General features: G+C 39.6%; 1 protein-coding gene across 1 annotated transcript in view; it reads right to left on the bottom strand.

Annotated features, from left to right (window-relative positions):
• Positions 1-14769, bottom strand: part of LOC115222877 (growth factor receptor-bound protein 2) — a 108538-nt gene that overhangs the window by 11217 nt on the left and 82552 nt on the right. Inside the window, exon 3 of the mRNA XM_036511918.1 lies at positions 5896-5993. Coding sequence (XP_036367811.1) covers positions 5896-5993 — 98 coding nt within the window. The remainder of the gene's footprint in view (positions 1-5895; positions 5994-14769) is intronic.

The raw sequence follows: 14769 nt of genomic DNA, 5'->3' as shown, positions 1-14769 counted from the left end.
TTTATTTGGTGGCCTGATGAGTTAATGGTTTATGTAACATATTATGCAATCTAGCAAATTGTATAATGCTTATGTCACAATAAAGACACCCAAGGAAACAACTGTAGCGATACCAGATAACCATCTGTCTATTTTTATTACACACACGGGTATCCCCCACCCCCTCCCAGAGCTTTACAGAAACATATTTCTGGAAATCTAGCCATAGCATGGACTCTGTGGAGTGAAACTTGTTGCAGGAACTATTTCGGGGGCATGGAAGAAAGAAAATGGAAAATAGGTGTTGTGTATGGAATCCCACACTATGGCAAGATTTTCTGGAATGTAACATTTCTGTAAGGAGTGGAGGGTCGTATTTACAGGAGTATCAATACTGCATGGGTTAGCAATATGGAAAGGAGTTGTGTCAGTGACAATGTGTATGTACACACACACACACACACTTGAAAGGTAAGATATTTGTCACTGCCCAGGCTCAAGTAAATATGGCTAAATTAAAATCTTTCATAGGCGCAGGAGTGGCTGTGTGGTAAGTAGCTTGCTAACCAACCACATGGTTCTGGGTTCAGTCCCACTGCGTGGCATCTTGGGCAAGTGTCTTCTGCTATAGCCCCGGGCCGACCAATGCCTTGTGAGTGGATTTGGTAGACGGAAACTGAAAGAAGCCCGTCGTATATATGTGTATATATATATATATATATAAGTGTGTATGTATATGTTTGTGTGTCTGTGTTTGTCCCCCCAACATCGCTTGACAACCGATGCTGGTGTGTTTACGTCCCCATCACTTAGCGGTTCGGCAAAAGAGACCGATAGAATAAGTACTGGGCTTACAAAGAATAAGTCCCGGGGTCGATTTGCTCGACTAAAGGCGGTGCTCCTGCATGGCCGCAGTCAAATGACTGAAACAAGTAAAAGAGTAGTAGTAGTGGCGGTGACAATAACCTAAGAGCAATGACTCAAGAGTAATAGTAGTGGTGGTAACCTTAGAGATAACCACACTGGAACCTGCCTGTTTTATATTTATTAACCTCAGATAAGCAGTGACTCACTACTGATAAGAAGAAAAAAAAGCATTCCAACCATGACAATCCAGTGATTCTCTCATGATCAGTGTACCCTTGTCTGTATTATGTAACATATCTGGAGTTTTTTAAAGACAGTTGTGTATAATTTGAAGGAGAACTGGCTGCTATTTCAAACAGGTCAAGCAATGAGGTTGAGAGGTTCTACTCACTGAATTGTATAACCAGCCTATAAAACAAATTCATGAGTTCAATCCAAACCCATGATGATTGAGTCCTACCTATTGGAAACAAGGCTTTAATAATATTTGGTTCTAATAGAGGGATAAGGCCAGAAATTTAGGGGATGAGGGTTAGTGGAGTATATCAACCCCAGTATTTGACTAGTACTTTATCACCCCTAAAAGGATGAAAGGTAAAGTTGACCTAAGAAAGATTTGAACTCACAATGTACAGAGCCAGAAAAAATGTCACAAGCTAGTATGTCCGATGCTCTAGCAGTTCTAACAACCTACTATGCTACTATTGCTGCTGCTTCCACTACCACCACCACCACCACAACCGATTAACCAAAATTTTGTTCTCCAGGTCAAGCCACTATTTCTCTGCATTAAAGGTCACAGCTCTAGTACTATAAACATGTGATTAGAATGTTGCAGGAAAGAATTGAAAGACGGATTCTTCAAGCTAAGCAAACCGTTAGGAGACCTGGGGAAGACCAAGAATGAGACAGGAATATCTATAGTTTCAGTAGTGGAGGCGCAATGGCCCAGTGGTTAGGGCAGCAGACTCGCGGTCATAGGATCGCGGTTTCGATTCCCAGACCGGGCGTTGTGAGTGTTTATTGAGTGAAAACACCTAAAGCTCCACGAGGCTCCGACAGGGATGATGGTGATCCCTGCTGTACTCTTTCACCACAACTTTCTCTCACTCTTACTTCCTGTTTCTGTTATACCTGTATTTCAAAGGGCCGGCCTTGTCACTCTCTGTGTCACGCTGAATATCCCCGAGAACTACGTTAAGGGTACACGTGTCTGTGGAGTGCTCAACCACTTACACATTAATTTCACGAGCAGGCTGTTCCGTTGATTCGGATCAACCGGAACCCTCGTCATCGTAACCGACGGAGTGCTTCCACCATAGTTTCAGTTGGTCACACTTAGAAATCCAGCCAGAAAGTGCAATAATGGTTGCTTCTGTTTGGACCCTGGAGAGGAATTACTTGAGGACTTTACTCTTACGACCCTCCTAGGAATAAGTGGGCAAAGAAGGTGCCTGGCTGGATTAGTATGAAAGCCAACCACTGTCCAACCCATGCCCGCATAGAAAACAGATGTTAAAGGATAATGATGATGATGAAGAAACAAACTACTTGTTTAGTTGATAGTTGACAACATGCAAACACAATTAAGCTTTTTAACCTTTATGCAACACCAAAAAGAGGCCACAACTAGGTTAAAAGCCCTTCACGATAGTTTAACTAATCTAAAAGGGAGCCTCTATGAAGTCCTTTTACTTGTTGGAAATAGCAGCCAAATCTTACTTTCTTATAAAAGATAGTCACACTGAATAATATAAGCCTTGAGGCACTGAGCTTAGGAAAAAGATGGGACAGGCATGAGTGGACTGCCTCCAATCATACATAGGTCTGTTTGATTGAAGCTGCCATGGGGAGTTAAACAGTTTTAAAACTCTCTCCTGACACAACTAAAAACTCCCTCAAATTTTTAACTAAAAAAAATTAAAAACACAGAATTGTTTAACTTTTAATAAAACTGTCACCTAATCAGATTATTCATATGATGAGAGAATGGATTGCTAAGTTTAACAATTAAATATTCTCTCAACAACCAATAAAAAAAAAAAAAAAGAAGTGCTTTATGTTGTTTAGTTCCTATGTCAACGTGAAATATGCAGAGATAAACACAAAGATCTCTCTCTCTCATATTTTTTATTTGTTTATCTTATCTTTTATTTCAAGGTCATGTCAAGATATGCCCTTAAAAGGTTTAATCAAACTGACCCCAGTACTTAATTTTAAGCTTGATACTTATTCTATTAGTCTCTTCTGCCAAACTGCCAAGTTGCAGGGATGTAAACAAACCACCACCAGTTGTAAAGTAGTGGTGGGGGACAAACACATATATATATATAAGTGGAGGCGCAAAGGCCCAGTGGTTAAGGCAGCGGACTCGCAGTCGTAGGATCGCGGTTTCAATTCCCAGAACGAGCGTTGTGAGTGTTTATTGAGCAAAAACACCTAAAAGCTCCATGAGGCTCCGGCAGGGGATGGTGGTGATCCCTGCTGTACTCTTTCACCACTCTTTCTCTCACTCTTTTTTCTGTTGGCCTGCTCGCTTAGCCAGCGGGGTGGCGTCATTCGAAGGCTAAAACAATGTGAACGCATTGTGACCAGCGATGTGTAGCAACATCTGATGGTCTGGTCGGTCACATGATCATGTGAGATATATATATATATATATATATATAATATATATATATACACATACATACAATTAGTTTCTTTCAGTTTCCATCTACCATACCTACTCTCAAGGCCCGGGGATACACAAAACATTTGCACAAGGTGCCATATAATGGGACTGAACTCACTACCACATGGTCGAGAAGCAAGCTTCTTAGCCACACAACCATGGCTGTGCATATATATATATATATATATATATACACACATACACATACACCACACACAATGGGCTTCCAAATAGTTTCCATTTACTAAGTTTCCCTCAGACATTAGTCAACATATTAAAAAAACACCTGCCTAAGATCTCACACAAAGACTGATCTTAAAATCACAGAACTGCAATGTCAGTTTAATCTTGCAGCTACATCTGCAGCTATTTTAGATATTATACCAGCCAATAAAAGAAAATCTATGGTAGCGTCTCAACTTGCTAAAAACAATAGTCAAATATAAACAGGCTGATGTAGCACTAGATACATAATACTAAAAAATAGGACAGAATGGCCATGGATGGGTTTGGTTTGATTACTTCCAATCATAAACCTGCTTGCTGAATCAAGACAACATCAAGGGATCCTCGTTCAAGAATATCTGATAGGTTATGATACAACACATCTGAAGGTGGAGTCCAACAAAACAGTTTGATATAAAGAATCAAATGCAAAATATAAAAAAAAAAAAGATAATTTATTAGAAAAAGGAAAGGGAAAAACAGCTGAAACTGTTACTGTAGATTTATGGGCAAAGTCACTGTAGGCAATCAGTGTTGGAGTGTGTGGCTGCAAGAGGTATGGCGGTTTCAAGTGTTCTATAATATGAGAAACAGATATCCTTGTGTAAAACTTACAGTCAATGCAACTATTGACATTTAGTTATGGTGTTACTGTTTAAAGACCAGGTTGTTTGGTTTTTCATTTCCATGCCTGTAGTTCTGTTTGGTCAGATGCTGTCATGACCTGAACTACAAAGATTGTGAGAGATATCATCATATGTAAATGACCAGAAAAAAGAAAGTCCCTTTTCTTTATGTCCCCTGCCTTGCTTTAGTGAGATGAGGGACAGGGAAGTTAATTCATTGACAATGTTTGTTACAGTTGTTGTAAGTGTATAGCCACAGGTTGGTCCTGAGTGAACAAACCTAAAATGACAATGGTTATTTGTTCCTTCTCAAGCCACACCTGGCTCATAGGGCCGGTTTCCCGGTTTCCTTGGCGTATAGGTTCCCCACCTGGACGGGACGCCGGTCCGTCGCAGGTGAGCTAGCTACAAGATGCAGGAGGAATGAGTGAGAGAAAGTTGTGGCGAAAGAGTCAGCAGAAGTTCGCCATTACCTTCTGCCGGAGCTGCGAGGAGCTTAGGTGTTTCGCTCATAAACACACACATCGCCCGGTCTGAGATTCAAACTCACGATCCCTCGACCGCGAGCCCGCTGCTCTGACCACTAGGCCATGTGCCTCCACAAAACGACAATGGTCACAGTGAACCAGCCAATGCTAAGTATCAACACAGTACCTTGACCTGGTAGAAATAGCAGTGAAATTGCCATCAAATCATACTATCATGTTAAAGAGATAAAAAAAACCTGTTCAGTCCCTTAATATGAGGAGATAGTTACAGCTGGAACGTCTTTGGTCATATTGTGTACTTTATCAGGATTGAATGGTGAGGTTAAACAACAAAGGTCAGAATCTTAAGTGATCCAGCAAGAGGCACAGAGATGTTGTTTTAATCAATACCAAATCCCTGGTTCCACACAGACACTGAAGCCCTGGCTTGAAGATCAAATTGTTGTTTAATCCCAAGTCAACTCTAAACCAGAAGATTGATGATTAAAGCTATTTTATCTGTGACAACCCTCTTTTTTTTTTTTTTTAGACACACACACTATCTCAGATTATTTTATCTGATGAGTCCTTTTTACAAACAACAGGTTGTTGTTTGAGAGATTTGGCTGCTATCTCTAGCAAGTTGAGCAACCATATAAAGATTCCCTCACTGGTTTCTGCAGGTTATGGTATAACTGTTTAGCCACAGGCCAGCTCTGACTTAAGACCAAAGATGTTCCAGTCACGACCAACTCTCTTTTTTTTCAGTAATATTTAGAACTACATCAGCCAAAGGGTCAATCTTTTTTTATTTTTTAAAGCTGTAATGTAAGCAGATTTAGCAGCTATTTCTAACAAGTCAAGCAATGGCAACAGAACAGGCAACAGTTATACATACAGGTATAACCATGGTAAAATACATTACAACTTATTAAATCCAACACTAATTAAGACAATATAACCTAAATGAGAATACCGCGCAATGTTTTGATGTCAAATTGCTGCAGATTTAATTACAAGTGCAGTGTACGATTACTATTGTGAAGTTGTTACTTACGGGTGTGGTTTCAACTGTATATAGTTGTATGGAACATAACCCTCTGAGCCATATTGTTCAGCCTTGTACCACATTTTTTCTTCATCCATACTCAATATCTGAAAGTAAATAGAAAAATTATGTTGTGTGCGTACAGTATGTATTAACATATATTTCTGCTTCTAAAGAAGTAAAACCACAATTTTTAGCTCAGTATTCAAAATCACAGCAATTTTAAAGTAAACAGAACCAGTTATCTAATTTAATAAATATCAACACACATCAATGCATATATGTCTTACTTGTTTACACATATGCATTCACACAAACACACACTAACATCAAACAGTGAGAATAAGTGCTCAAAACCACTTTGGTGGATAAATATTCTTTATTTGTGGGTTAATAAGGTTACCAATGGTTTCATGTGAAGAGATCTTCACAATTGTTCAAGAGTGCCATCCAAAACAGAGACAAGTATCAACACTTCCATGTGGCACACTCAAACAATTATGAAGAATTATGTAAATATATGTATATATATACACACACACACACACATATATATCCATACATTTGGTTAAACAAACAGGAAAAGTACTTGCTACATGCAATCTTCCAAGAGATGTAAGCAATGTTTCATAGTGTACCTAACCCTAATAAATCTAAAAATCTACTGTGACATATACATACACACACACACACACACACACACACCACACCCCAGTGTGTGGTGAGCTACAAAGGTACACACGCTCTGTCCTCTCTCTCTCTCCTATCATTCCAAAATAATTCTACACCTATCCAGGTTTTACTTAATGTCATTACAAGGGTGGTTGTTATTTGATTCCATTTGAATCCTGAGCAAGATTTGATCAAAAACATTCCAATTATACCAATCTCATCTTTTTAGAACCATCTAGGACTGTATTATCTAATGTAAGCTTCTTTGGGTTTTGGGGTTTTTTTTTTTGAAAGACTGGTAGTGACTGCATGCTATTTCTGAAGGCTGACCCACTAAATACCCATCAAATCATACCTTATAGTCATTGAAAAAAGACACATTTGAAAACATAGTCTGAGATAGAACATGTCTCAAAAAAAAAAAAATGGTTAATTACAATTGAAACAGCTTTGATTAAAGGTGTGGTCAACCAGCACAGAAACAGCAGACTGATTGATGAATTGATAAATAAATAAATAAATAAATATAGATAGATAGATAGATATAACTGTCTAAAAGAAGTTCAAGAGAGAGAGAGACTAATGTGGGAATAGCAACAACAACAACAATAATAATAGTAATAATAAAAGGTGAAGAATTTTCCACAGAGGAGCACAAGGATATATTAGTGTGTCAATAGAATCTGCGAATGTCAAAGAAGATCCAGGAATATTCGGTGTGGGAGGCAGCAGTGGCAGCATAGCTCTTGAAATAAAAGGAACGACAGAGAATGGTAGTAGTTAGCTGCCTTTCCTTTAAAGGACCAAAGTAGAGGTGTTAATAGACCACTTGGTGGAGGTGATGCATTTGGATGGGGGGGGAGTGAGAGAATAAGAAAAAGCGTGGGAGAGTGAAAGTGGAAGAAAGCAAGGCTGAAAGGCCTATTAATAATGCAGAAGTGAGAGAATGAAGGCAACTATAAATGCATGCATGTGTGTGATATTCATATGTATGTATGCATGTATATACGCATGTACTTGACTGTACATCTATGTAGATAGGTATATGTATATATACAGATATAGATATATATATATATATATATATACACACTCCCATACACATATATGTTCCTAATTACCCCCTCTGTTTTTTACAGTTCTATATTTATGCTGCAAAAGAATTATTTTGGTACAGGAAGATAATTTCACTTCCAGGAATATATTCCTCGCAAAACAGTAAAAGAGGACATCTATTTTGATGGCACCTTCTATTTATTAGAGAGAGGGAAGAGAGAGGTTTTCATCTACATCCCCCACCTTGTATCTTCAAAATAAATACCGCTACCACAGGTGGTGGTGCTAATAACAATAATAATAATAATAATAATAATAATAATAATAACAATAATAATAATAATCATTTAACGTCCGTTTTCCATGCTAGGATGGGTTGGACGGTTTTGACTGAGGGCTGGCAACCAGATGGCTGCACCAGGCTCCAGTCTTGATCTGGCAGTTTCTACAGCTGGATACCCTTCCTAATGCCAACCACTCCGAGAGTGTAGTGGGTGCACTCTCGGAGTGGTTGGTGCACCCGCTACACTCTAATAATAATAATAATAATAATAATAATAACAATAATAATAATAATCATTTAACGTCCGTTTTCCATGCTAGGATGGGTTGGACGGTTTTGACTGAGGGCTGGCAACCAGATGGCTGCACCAGGCTCCAGTCTTGATCTGGCAGTTTCTACAGCTGGATACCCTTCCTAATGCCAACCACTCCGAGAGTGTAGTGGGTGCACTCTCGGAGTGGTTGGTGCACCCGCTACACTCTAATAATAATAATAATAATAAATAACAACAAAAATAGGAGTAATAATAACGATTTCAATTTTTGGCACAAGGCCAGTAATTTCGAGGAAGGAGTAAGTTGATTATATTGATCCCAGTATTCAACTGGTGCTTATTTTATCAACCCTGAAAGGACAAAAAGCAAAATCAACCTTGGTGAAATTTTAACTCGGAACATAAAGTTGGGTGAAATACTGCTAAGCATTTTGCCCGGCATACTAACAATTCTACCAGCTTGCCTTAATAATAACAATAATAATGATAATAATAATGATGGACTCTCCCACTGAAGATGATGTATGAGCATTCAGCTTTTACCAAACAACCTGCAAAGTGGAGGCGCATGGCTTAATGGTTAGGGTGTCAGCATCATAATCGTAAGATTGTGGTTTCGATTCCTGGACCAGGCGACGCGTTGTGTTCTTGAGCAAAACACTTCGTTTCACGTTGCTCCAGTCCGCTCCAGTCCACTCAGCTGGCAAAAATGAGTAACGCTGCGATGGACGTGTGTCCCGTCCAGCTGGGGAACACATACACCATTGAAACTGGGAAACCAGGCCCATGAGCCTGGCTATGCTCTAAAAGGGTGCATTTATTTGTGGAGGCACGTGGCCTAGGAGTTAGAGCAGCGGACTCGCGGGTTCGAATCTCAGACCGGGCGGTGTGTATGTTTATGAGCAAAACACCTAAGCTCCACACGGCTCCGGCAGAAGGTAATGGCGAACTTCTGCTGACTCTCTCGCCACAACTTTCTCTCACTCTTTCTTCCTGCATCTTGCAGCTCACCTGCAATGGACCAGGAAGGAAACCAGCCCTTATGAGCCAGGCATGGCTCGAGAAGAAACAACCTGCACCAATGATTTGTTTAAAGTGATCAAATGTATATGCTGTACATTAGCTCACTCCCTCCATCAAATCAATATTGCCTGAACAGGTGTACCACATGTCAGATGGTGAAGTTTTCACAGGGCAATGTGAGATGAAGTGCTTTACTCAAGAACAAAGAACACAACACACCAACCAGTTGGTCTAGGAATTGAAACCATGATCTCGCAATCAGGAGTGCAATACCCTAACCACTAGGTCGTGCGTCCTCACAACAACAGCAACAAGAATAACAAAAATAACAATAATCAATTACCTCCACCTTCTCAAAATTTGTGACTTTGTACCAAAATTAGAAACACTCATTATTATAATTAAAAAGCTAAGATTAGTTAATTATTTAGTCTTTTACTGGTCTCAGTCTTTGGACAGCAGCCTTGCTTATGGCACCACCTTCAAAAGTTCAAGTCAAGCATAGTGTCTAGTATTTATTCCAGTTTGGTATTTAGTTTATCAATCTCCATCAGCCAGACTGTCAAGTTGCAAAATATAAAGAGACCAATACAACATTGGTACACACATATACACAGGAGAGAGAGATGCTCAAGGTAATACTTTCTTAGAGTTTGCAAGGCCAAAGAAAGAAGAATCAATTACAATGAACCCCAGTATAAAACTGGTACTTTATCAGCTCCTAAAAAAATGAAAGGCAAAGTTGACTAGTATGATTGGAACTCCGGAACAAATGCTTTAGCTAACTACCAAAAGGTATTGAGAGAGGGATTTAGTTGTTTATTAGACTGATACTATATTTTATTAACCCTGGAGGAATGAAAGGCAAAGTTAGCCTTAGTGGGATTTGAACTCAAAACAAACAGCCGGAAGAAATACTGCAAAGTATTAATAACAAGAGCAATATTACAACACTGATTATAATAAATGATTTCAAATTTTGGCACAAGGCTGGCAATTTCAGGTGAGGGGGTAAATCAAATACATCGACCGCCTTTCGTCGAGCAACTCGACCCCGGGACTTATTCTTTTTGTAAGCCCAGTACTTATTCTATCGGTCTCTTTTGCCAAACCGCTAAGTGACGGGGGACATAAACACACCAGCATCGGTTGTCAAGCAATGCTAGGGGGACAAACACAAACACACACACGCATATATATATATATATATATATATATACATATATACGACGGGCTTCTTTCAGTTTCCGTCTACCAAATCCACTCACAAGGCTTTGGTCGGCCCGAGGCTATAGTAGAAGACACTTGCCCAAGGTGCCACGCAGTGGGACTGAACCCAGAACCATGTGGTTGGTAAACAAGCTACTTACCACACAGCCACTCCTGCGCCTGATTATAATAATAAAATTATTAAATGGTTATCAATCCTAATTATACTGCAAGTAGTCATCAAGCCCTCAGTAGGAAAACAGAAGTGCATGCACTTGTCAAACGTTTAGTGCTTGAGTTTATAGAGATGAGAAAGAAAGAGAAAGTAAAGGTGAGAAAGTAAAAGTAAGAGAGTAAAGATGAGATAGACAGAAAAAGAAAAGGTATGAGAAAGATTAAAGAAATAAATAAGTGAAGGAGAGAGAGAATGAGAGGGTAGAGGAGAGTAGGAGAAATAGGTAAGAAGGAATGAAAGGGAGAGAAAAAGAATAAGGAGGAAGACAACCGAAAGAAATGGAATGAAAGAAAAGGAAAGAAGTAAAAAGTACAAGCCAAGTTCTTTGATTAATGTGAAATTATGAAGAAAATGTCCCCGGGGTGGGAACGATGATGAGGTGGAGGAGAGGAAGAAGTTATCAGAGCTCGGATTAATACACGTTGGCATCATTTTACAGTTGAGGCAACATATGGGTTGGCTTAGAGCAGCTCAAATACATACAGTTATACCATCATCAGGCAGAGTAAGCTGGATATCAGATGTCAAAAACAGAGGGTGGGGTGGGGGGGTGAGCGTAATGTGCAGCAGTGAACAGTGCAGCCTTCATATGGTGCACAACGCAAGCTAAAGGGAAAGTGGGGGGTGTAGGTGTGGGGGGGGGGGGTGACTTGAACACATCAATTTAGAAAAACAAAGACCAGTGAACTGAACTGGTTTTTAATTTACCTAAACGTTAATAACAGAAGGCAGAACAAGTGGATGATGGAAGATTCAGTAGAGCATCCAACAACTTTGGTAATTCACACTACTGATTTTTGTCATTCATCTTTTCAAGGTCAATAAGTATTAGCCGACAAGTAGGAGAGACTAGCGAATATTTAGAGGGGTTGTGCGGGGGAGAAAGCAGATCTATTTAACCAAATACCTATTTCTTTACTACCCACAAGAGGCTAAACAGAGAGAGGACAAACAAGGACAGACAAAGGGATTAAGTCGATTATATCGACCCCAGTGCGTAACTGGTACTTAATTTATCGACCCCGAAAGGATGAAAGGCAAAGTCGACCTCAGCGGAATTTGAACTCAGAACGTAGTGGCAGATGAAATACCGCAAAGCATTTCGCCCGGTGTGCTAACGTTTCTGCCAGCTCGCCGCCTTTTATTTAACCAAATACCTTGTGGTGTTTGGTTATGCAAATCATTTCTTTCTGTTGTCAAATTCCACCAGATTGCCTGTCATCCTTCGTAAATCAATAAAACAAATTCTGTGGTCAAAGCAACCATGTACATCACAAGAGATGCTCCAGCAAGGCCACAGTTCAAAAACTGGAACCAGTCAAAATAAACATACTACTGCAGCACTGTCTTCTTGATCAGTCACATTTCAAAACTACATGTTGTTGTTGCCTCAGGAGATTTAAACCTTTAGCATTGACATTATTTTCTCAAATGTAATGCTTATTTGTCCACATTTAAAAAAATTAATCATGTATTATCTTGTAGCTTCAAGACTTTGAAGATGTTATTTATTTTTAGAATGACACTGTAGGGTAGGTGGGAGAGGCTGAATCTGGCCAGTTTGAACATAAAAGAGGTAGAGCATTTGAGCCAGATAATGGCTGGTTTAAATGGTAAAGGGTTAAAGCTGACACCATATCTGCCATCGCCTTTTATCAGAGGAAAAGAGACTTTTGTGTAATTAGCAACCAGATTCTACATAACCATCAAATTCTACCTCCCTACCATCTTAAAAATGGTTGAAGATGTTGGATGGAAACAATGCTAACAATAAAGAAATTTGACATAGATATAGATGTTCTAACCGAAAACAAAAGACTTGTAGATCATACCTAGTTGCTCAGGTGACTACTTGCATGAAAGAGTAGCAAGATCAGTGTTGTCCAGGGGCTATACAACAAGTAATTAAAGATGCCAAATTTAATTAGAGACAAGATATAGAAGTTGGAGAACTCAAATTAGTTTTGGCAGTTTTTAAAATTATTTTGACTGTGATCTTGTTTTACAAAACCATGTTAGTGCCCGTTTCCATTGACAGGGCATTGGTCAACTGGTCAAGAAGTTAATGGTTTGTGATCATCACTGGTATTGTACTATATCAAAGACTAAGTAACTTTGCTCTCATCAGCCTGGTTCACCTAGTTCTGAGTATGAGCCTGGTGCAGCCTCCTGGCTTCCCAGACCCCGGCCGAACCGTCCAACCCATGCTAGCATGGAAAACGGACGTTAAACAATGATGATGATGATGATACAGAGATGAGCTCTCAGTGGAAGCAGCATTAATACCAAATGGTAATATCTATCCCCACTCAAAATTGGATGTTGTGGTAGAACACAGAATATTGTGATAGTTACCATGAAAGAACATCCTCACATGGACTCATGGTGCATTAAAGCACTCATGTTTATACTGCCAGTGGGAGATATTCCTCTGCCATCACCATTGAGACGACCAGATCATGTAATTTCAGCCTTCCCTGGCCTCATCAGTGGTAGATGTTCAAAAGCTGAGATAGCAGAGATTTCTCTGCAGTGATATACATATACAATCCAGTTCCTAATCAGATACTAGTGTCACAAATAACCAGTGGGCTTATTAGAAAATATATGTATACACACACATGTATTCGTTTGTTTTACTTCTAATTTTCCACGTCTGCATGGGTTTACAAGAACACATGTAAAGTTTACCTCAAATTTCTACCTCTTTAACCCTTTAGTGTTCGCATTATTCTACCAAAATTAATGCTTTTCCATCCACTTTGTTTTGAACTAATCATGTATTATCTTGTAGCTTTGAGATTTTGATGAGGTAGCTGTTAATTTTTAAGATGATATTGTAGGATTGGTGTGAGAGACCAGATCTAGCCAGTTTGAATATAAAACAGGCAGAATACTTTTGGCCGGATATGGCTGGTTTAAATGCTAAAGGGTTAAACCACAGATTCAAGTACTTCGATTAAAACACATGTGACCATCTGTCTCATTCTCTCAGCAGTAACTTGTCATTCACATCATCTGTTACAGTGCCACCATTCTCATCTTTGTCTACTCACATTCTCCCACTAGAACACCACAAAACAGCCATTGCACGCCACTTCCATCACCAAGATGGAGTGGGGAGGCACCACATAACAACCACATAAACTTTGCATAAACATAATATTCAAGTAGGAGTGGCTGTGTGGTAAGTAGCTTGTTTACCAACCACATGGTTCCGGGTTCAGTCCCACTGCATGGCACCTTGGGCAAGTGTCTTCTACTACAGCCTCGGGCCGACCAAAGCCTTGTGAGTGGATTTGGTAGACGGAAACTGAAAGAAGCCCATCGTATATATGTACATGTATATATATATATGCGTGTGTGTGTGTTTGTGTGTCTGTGTTTGTCCCTTGCAAAATCGCTTGACAACCGATGCTGGTGTGTTTATGTCCCTGTAACTTAGCGGTTCGTGAAAAGAGACCGATAGAATAAGTACTGGGCTTACTAAAGAATAAGTCCCGGGGTCGAGTTGCTCGATTAAAGGCGGTGCTTCAGCATGGCCGCAGTCAAATGACTGAAACAAGAAAAAGAGAAAAGGCAAAGATGTGGGGGTGGCACAGGAGGAGGGGAATGTAACTGATTCTAATTTGCTAACATCAAATTAAAACTGTGCATGCACGTGTGCATGTACACGTGTAGTGTGCAAAGTTACATCCAGCTACCCACTCCACCCTTACGCAACCAAATCCACTCCTTTACACCTTTGCGCCTCTAACATATCTAGATAGCCCACCCCTACACACCTACAGACCGCAAACAGATTTAGATGCCACCCCACTTCATCACTAAACACCCATATACACAGATAAAATGTTATCGACTGATATCAGGAATTACTCAATTACAGGAAACTACCCACTCACCTCCTCTGCGTGTGTGTGTGTGTAACAAAATATAAATACAGTTAAAATGAAGATAAAATTTATCTTCATTTTTACAGTTTGTGTATATATATATACATACATACACACACACACACACACATAGGTATATACATGTGTGGTAAGCTTACTTTTCAACCGCATGGTTCCAGGTTCAATTTCACTGTGTAGCACCGGGGGCAAGTGTTTTCTACTATAGCTCTGGCCA

Source organism: Octopus sinensis, linkage group LG21, assembly GCF_006345805.1.
Source record: "Octopus sinensis linkage group LG21, ASM634580v1, whole genome shotgun sequence".
NCBI lineage: Eukaryota > Metazoa > Mollusca > Cephalopoda > Octopoda > Octopodidae > Octopus > Octopus sinensis.
This window is presented reverse-complemented; position numbering and strand designations above follow the sequence as displayed.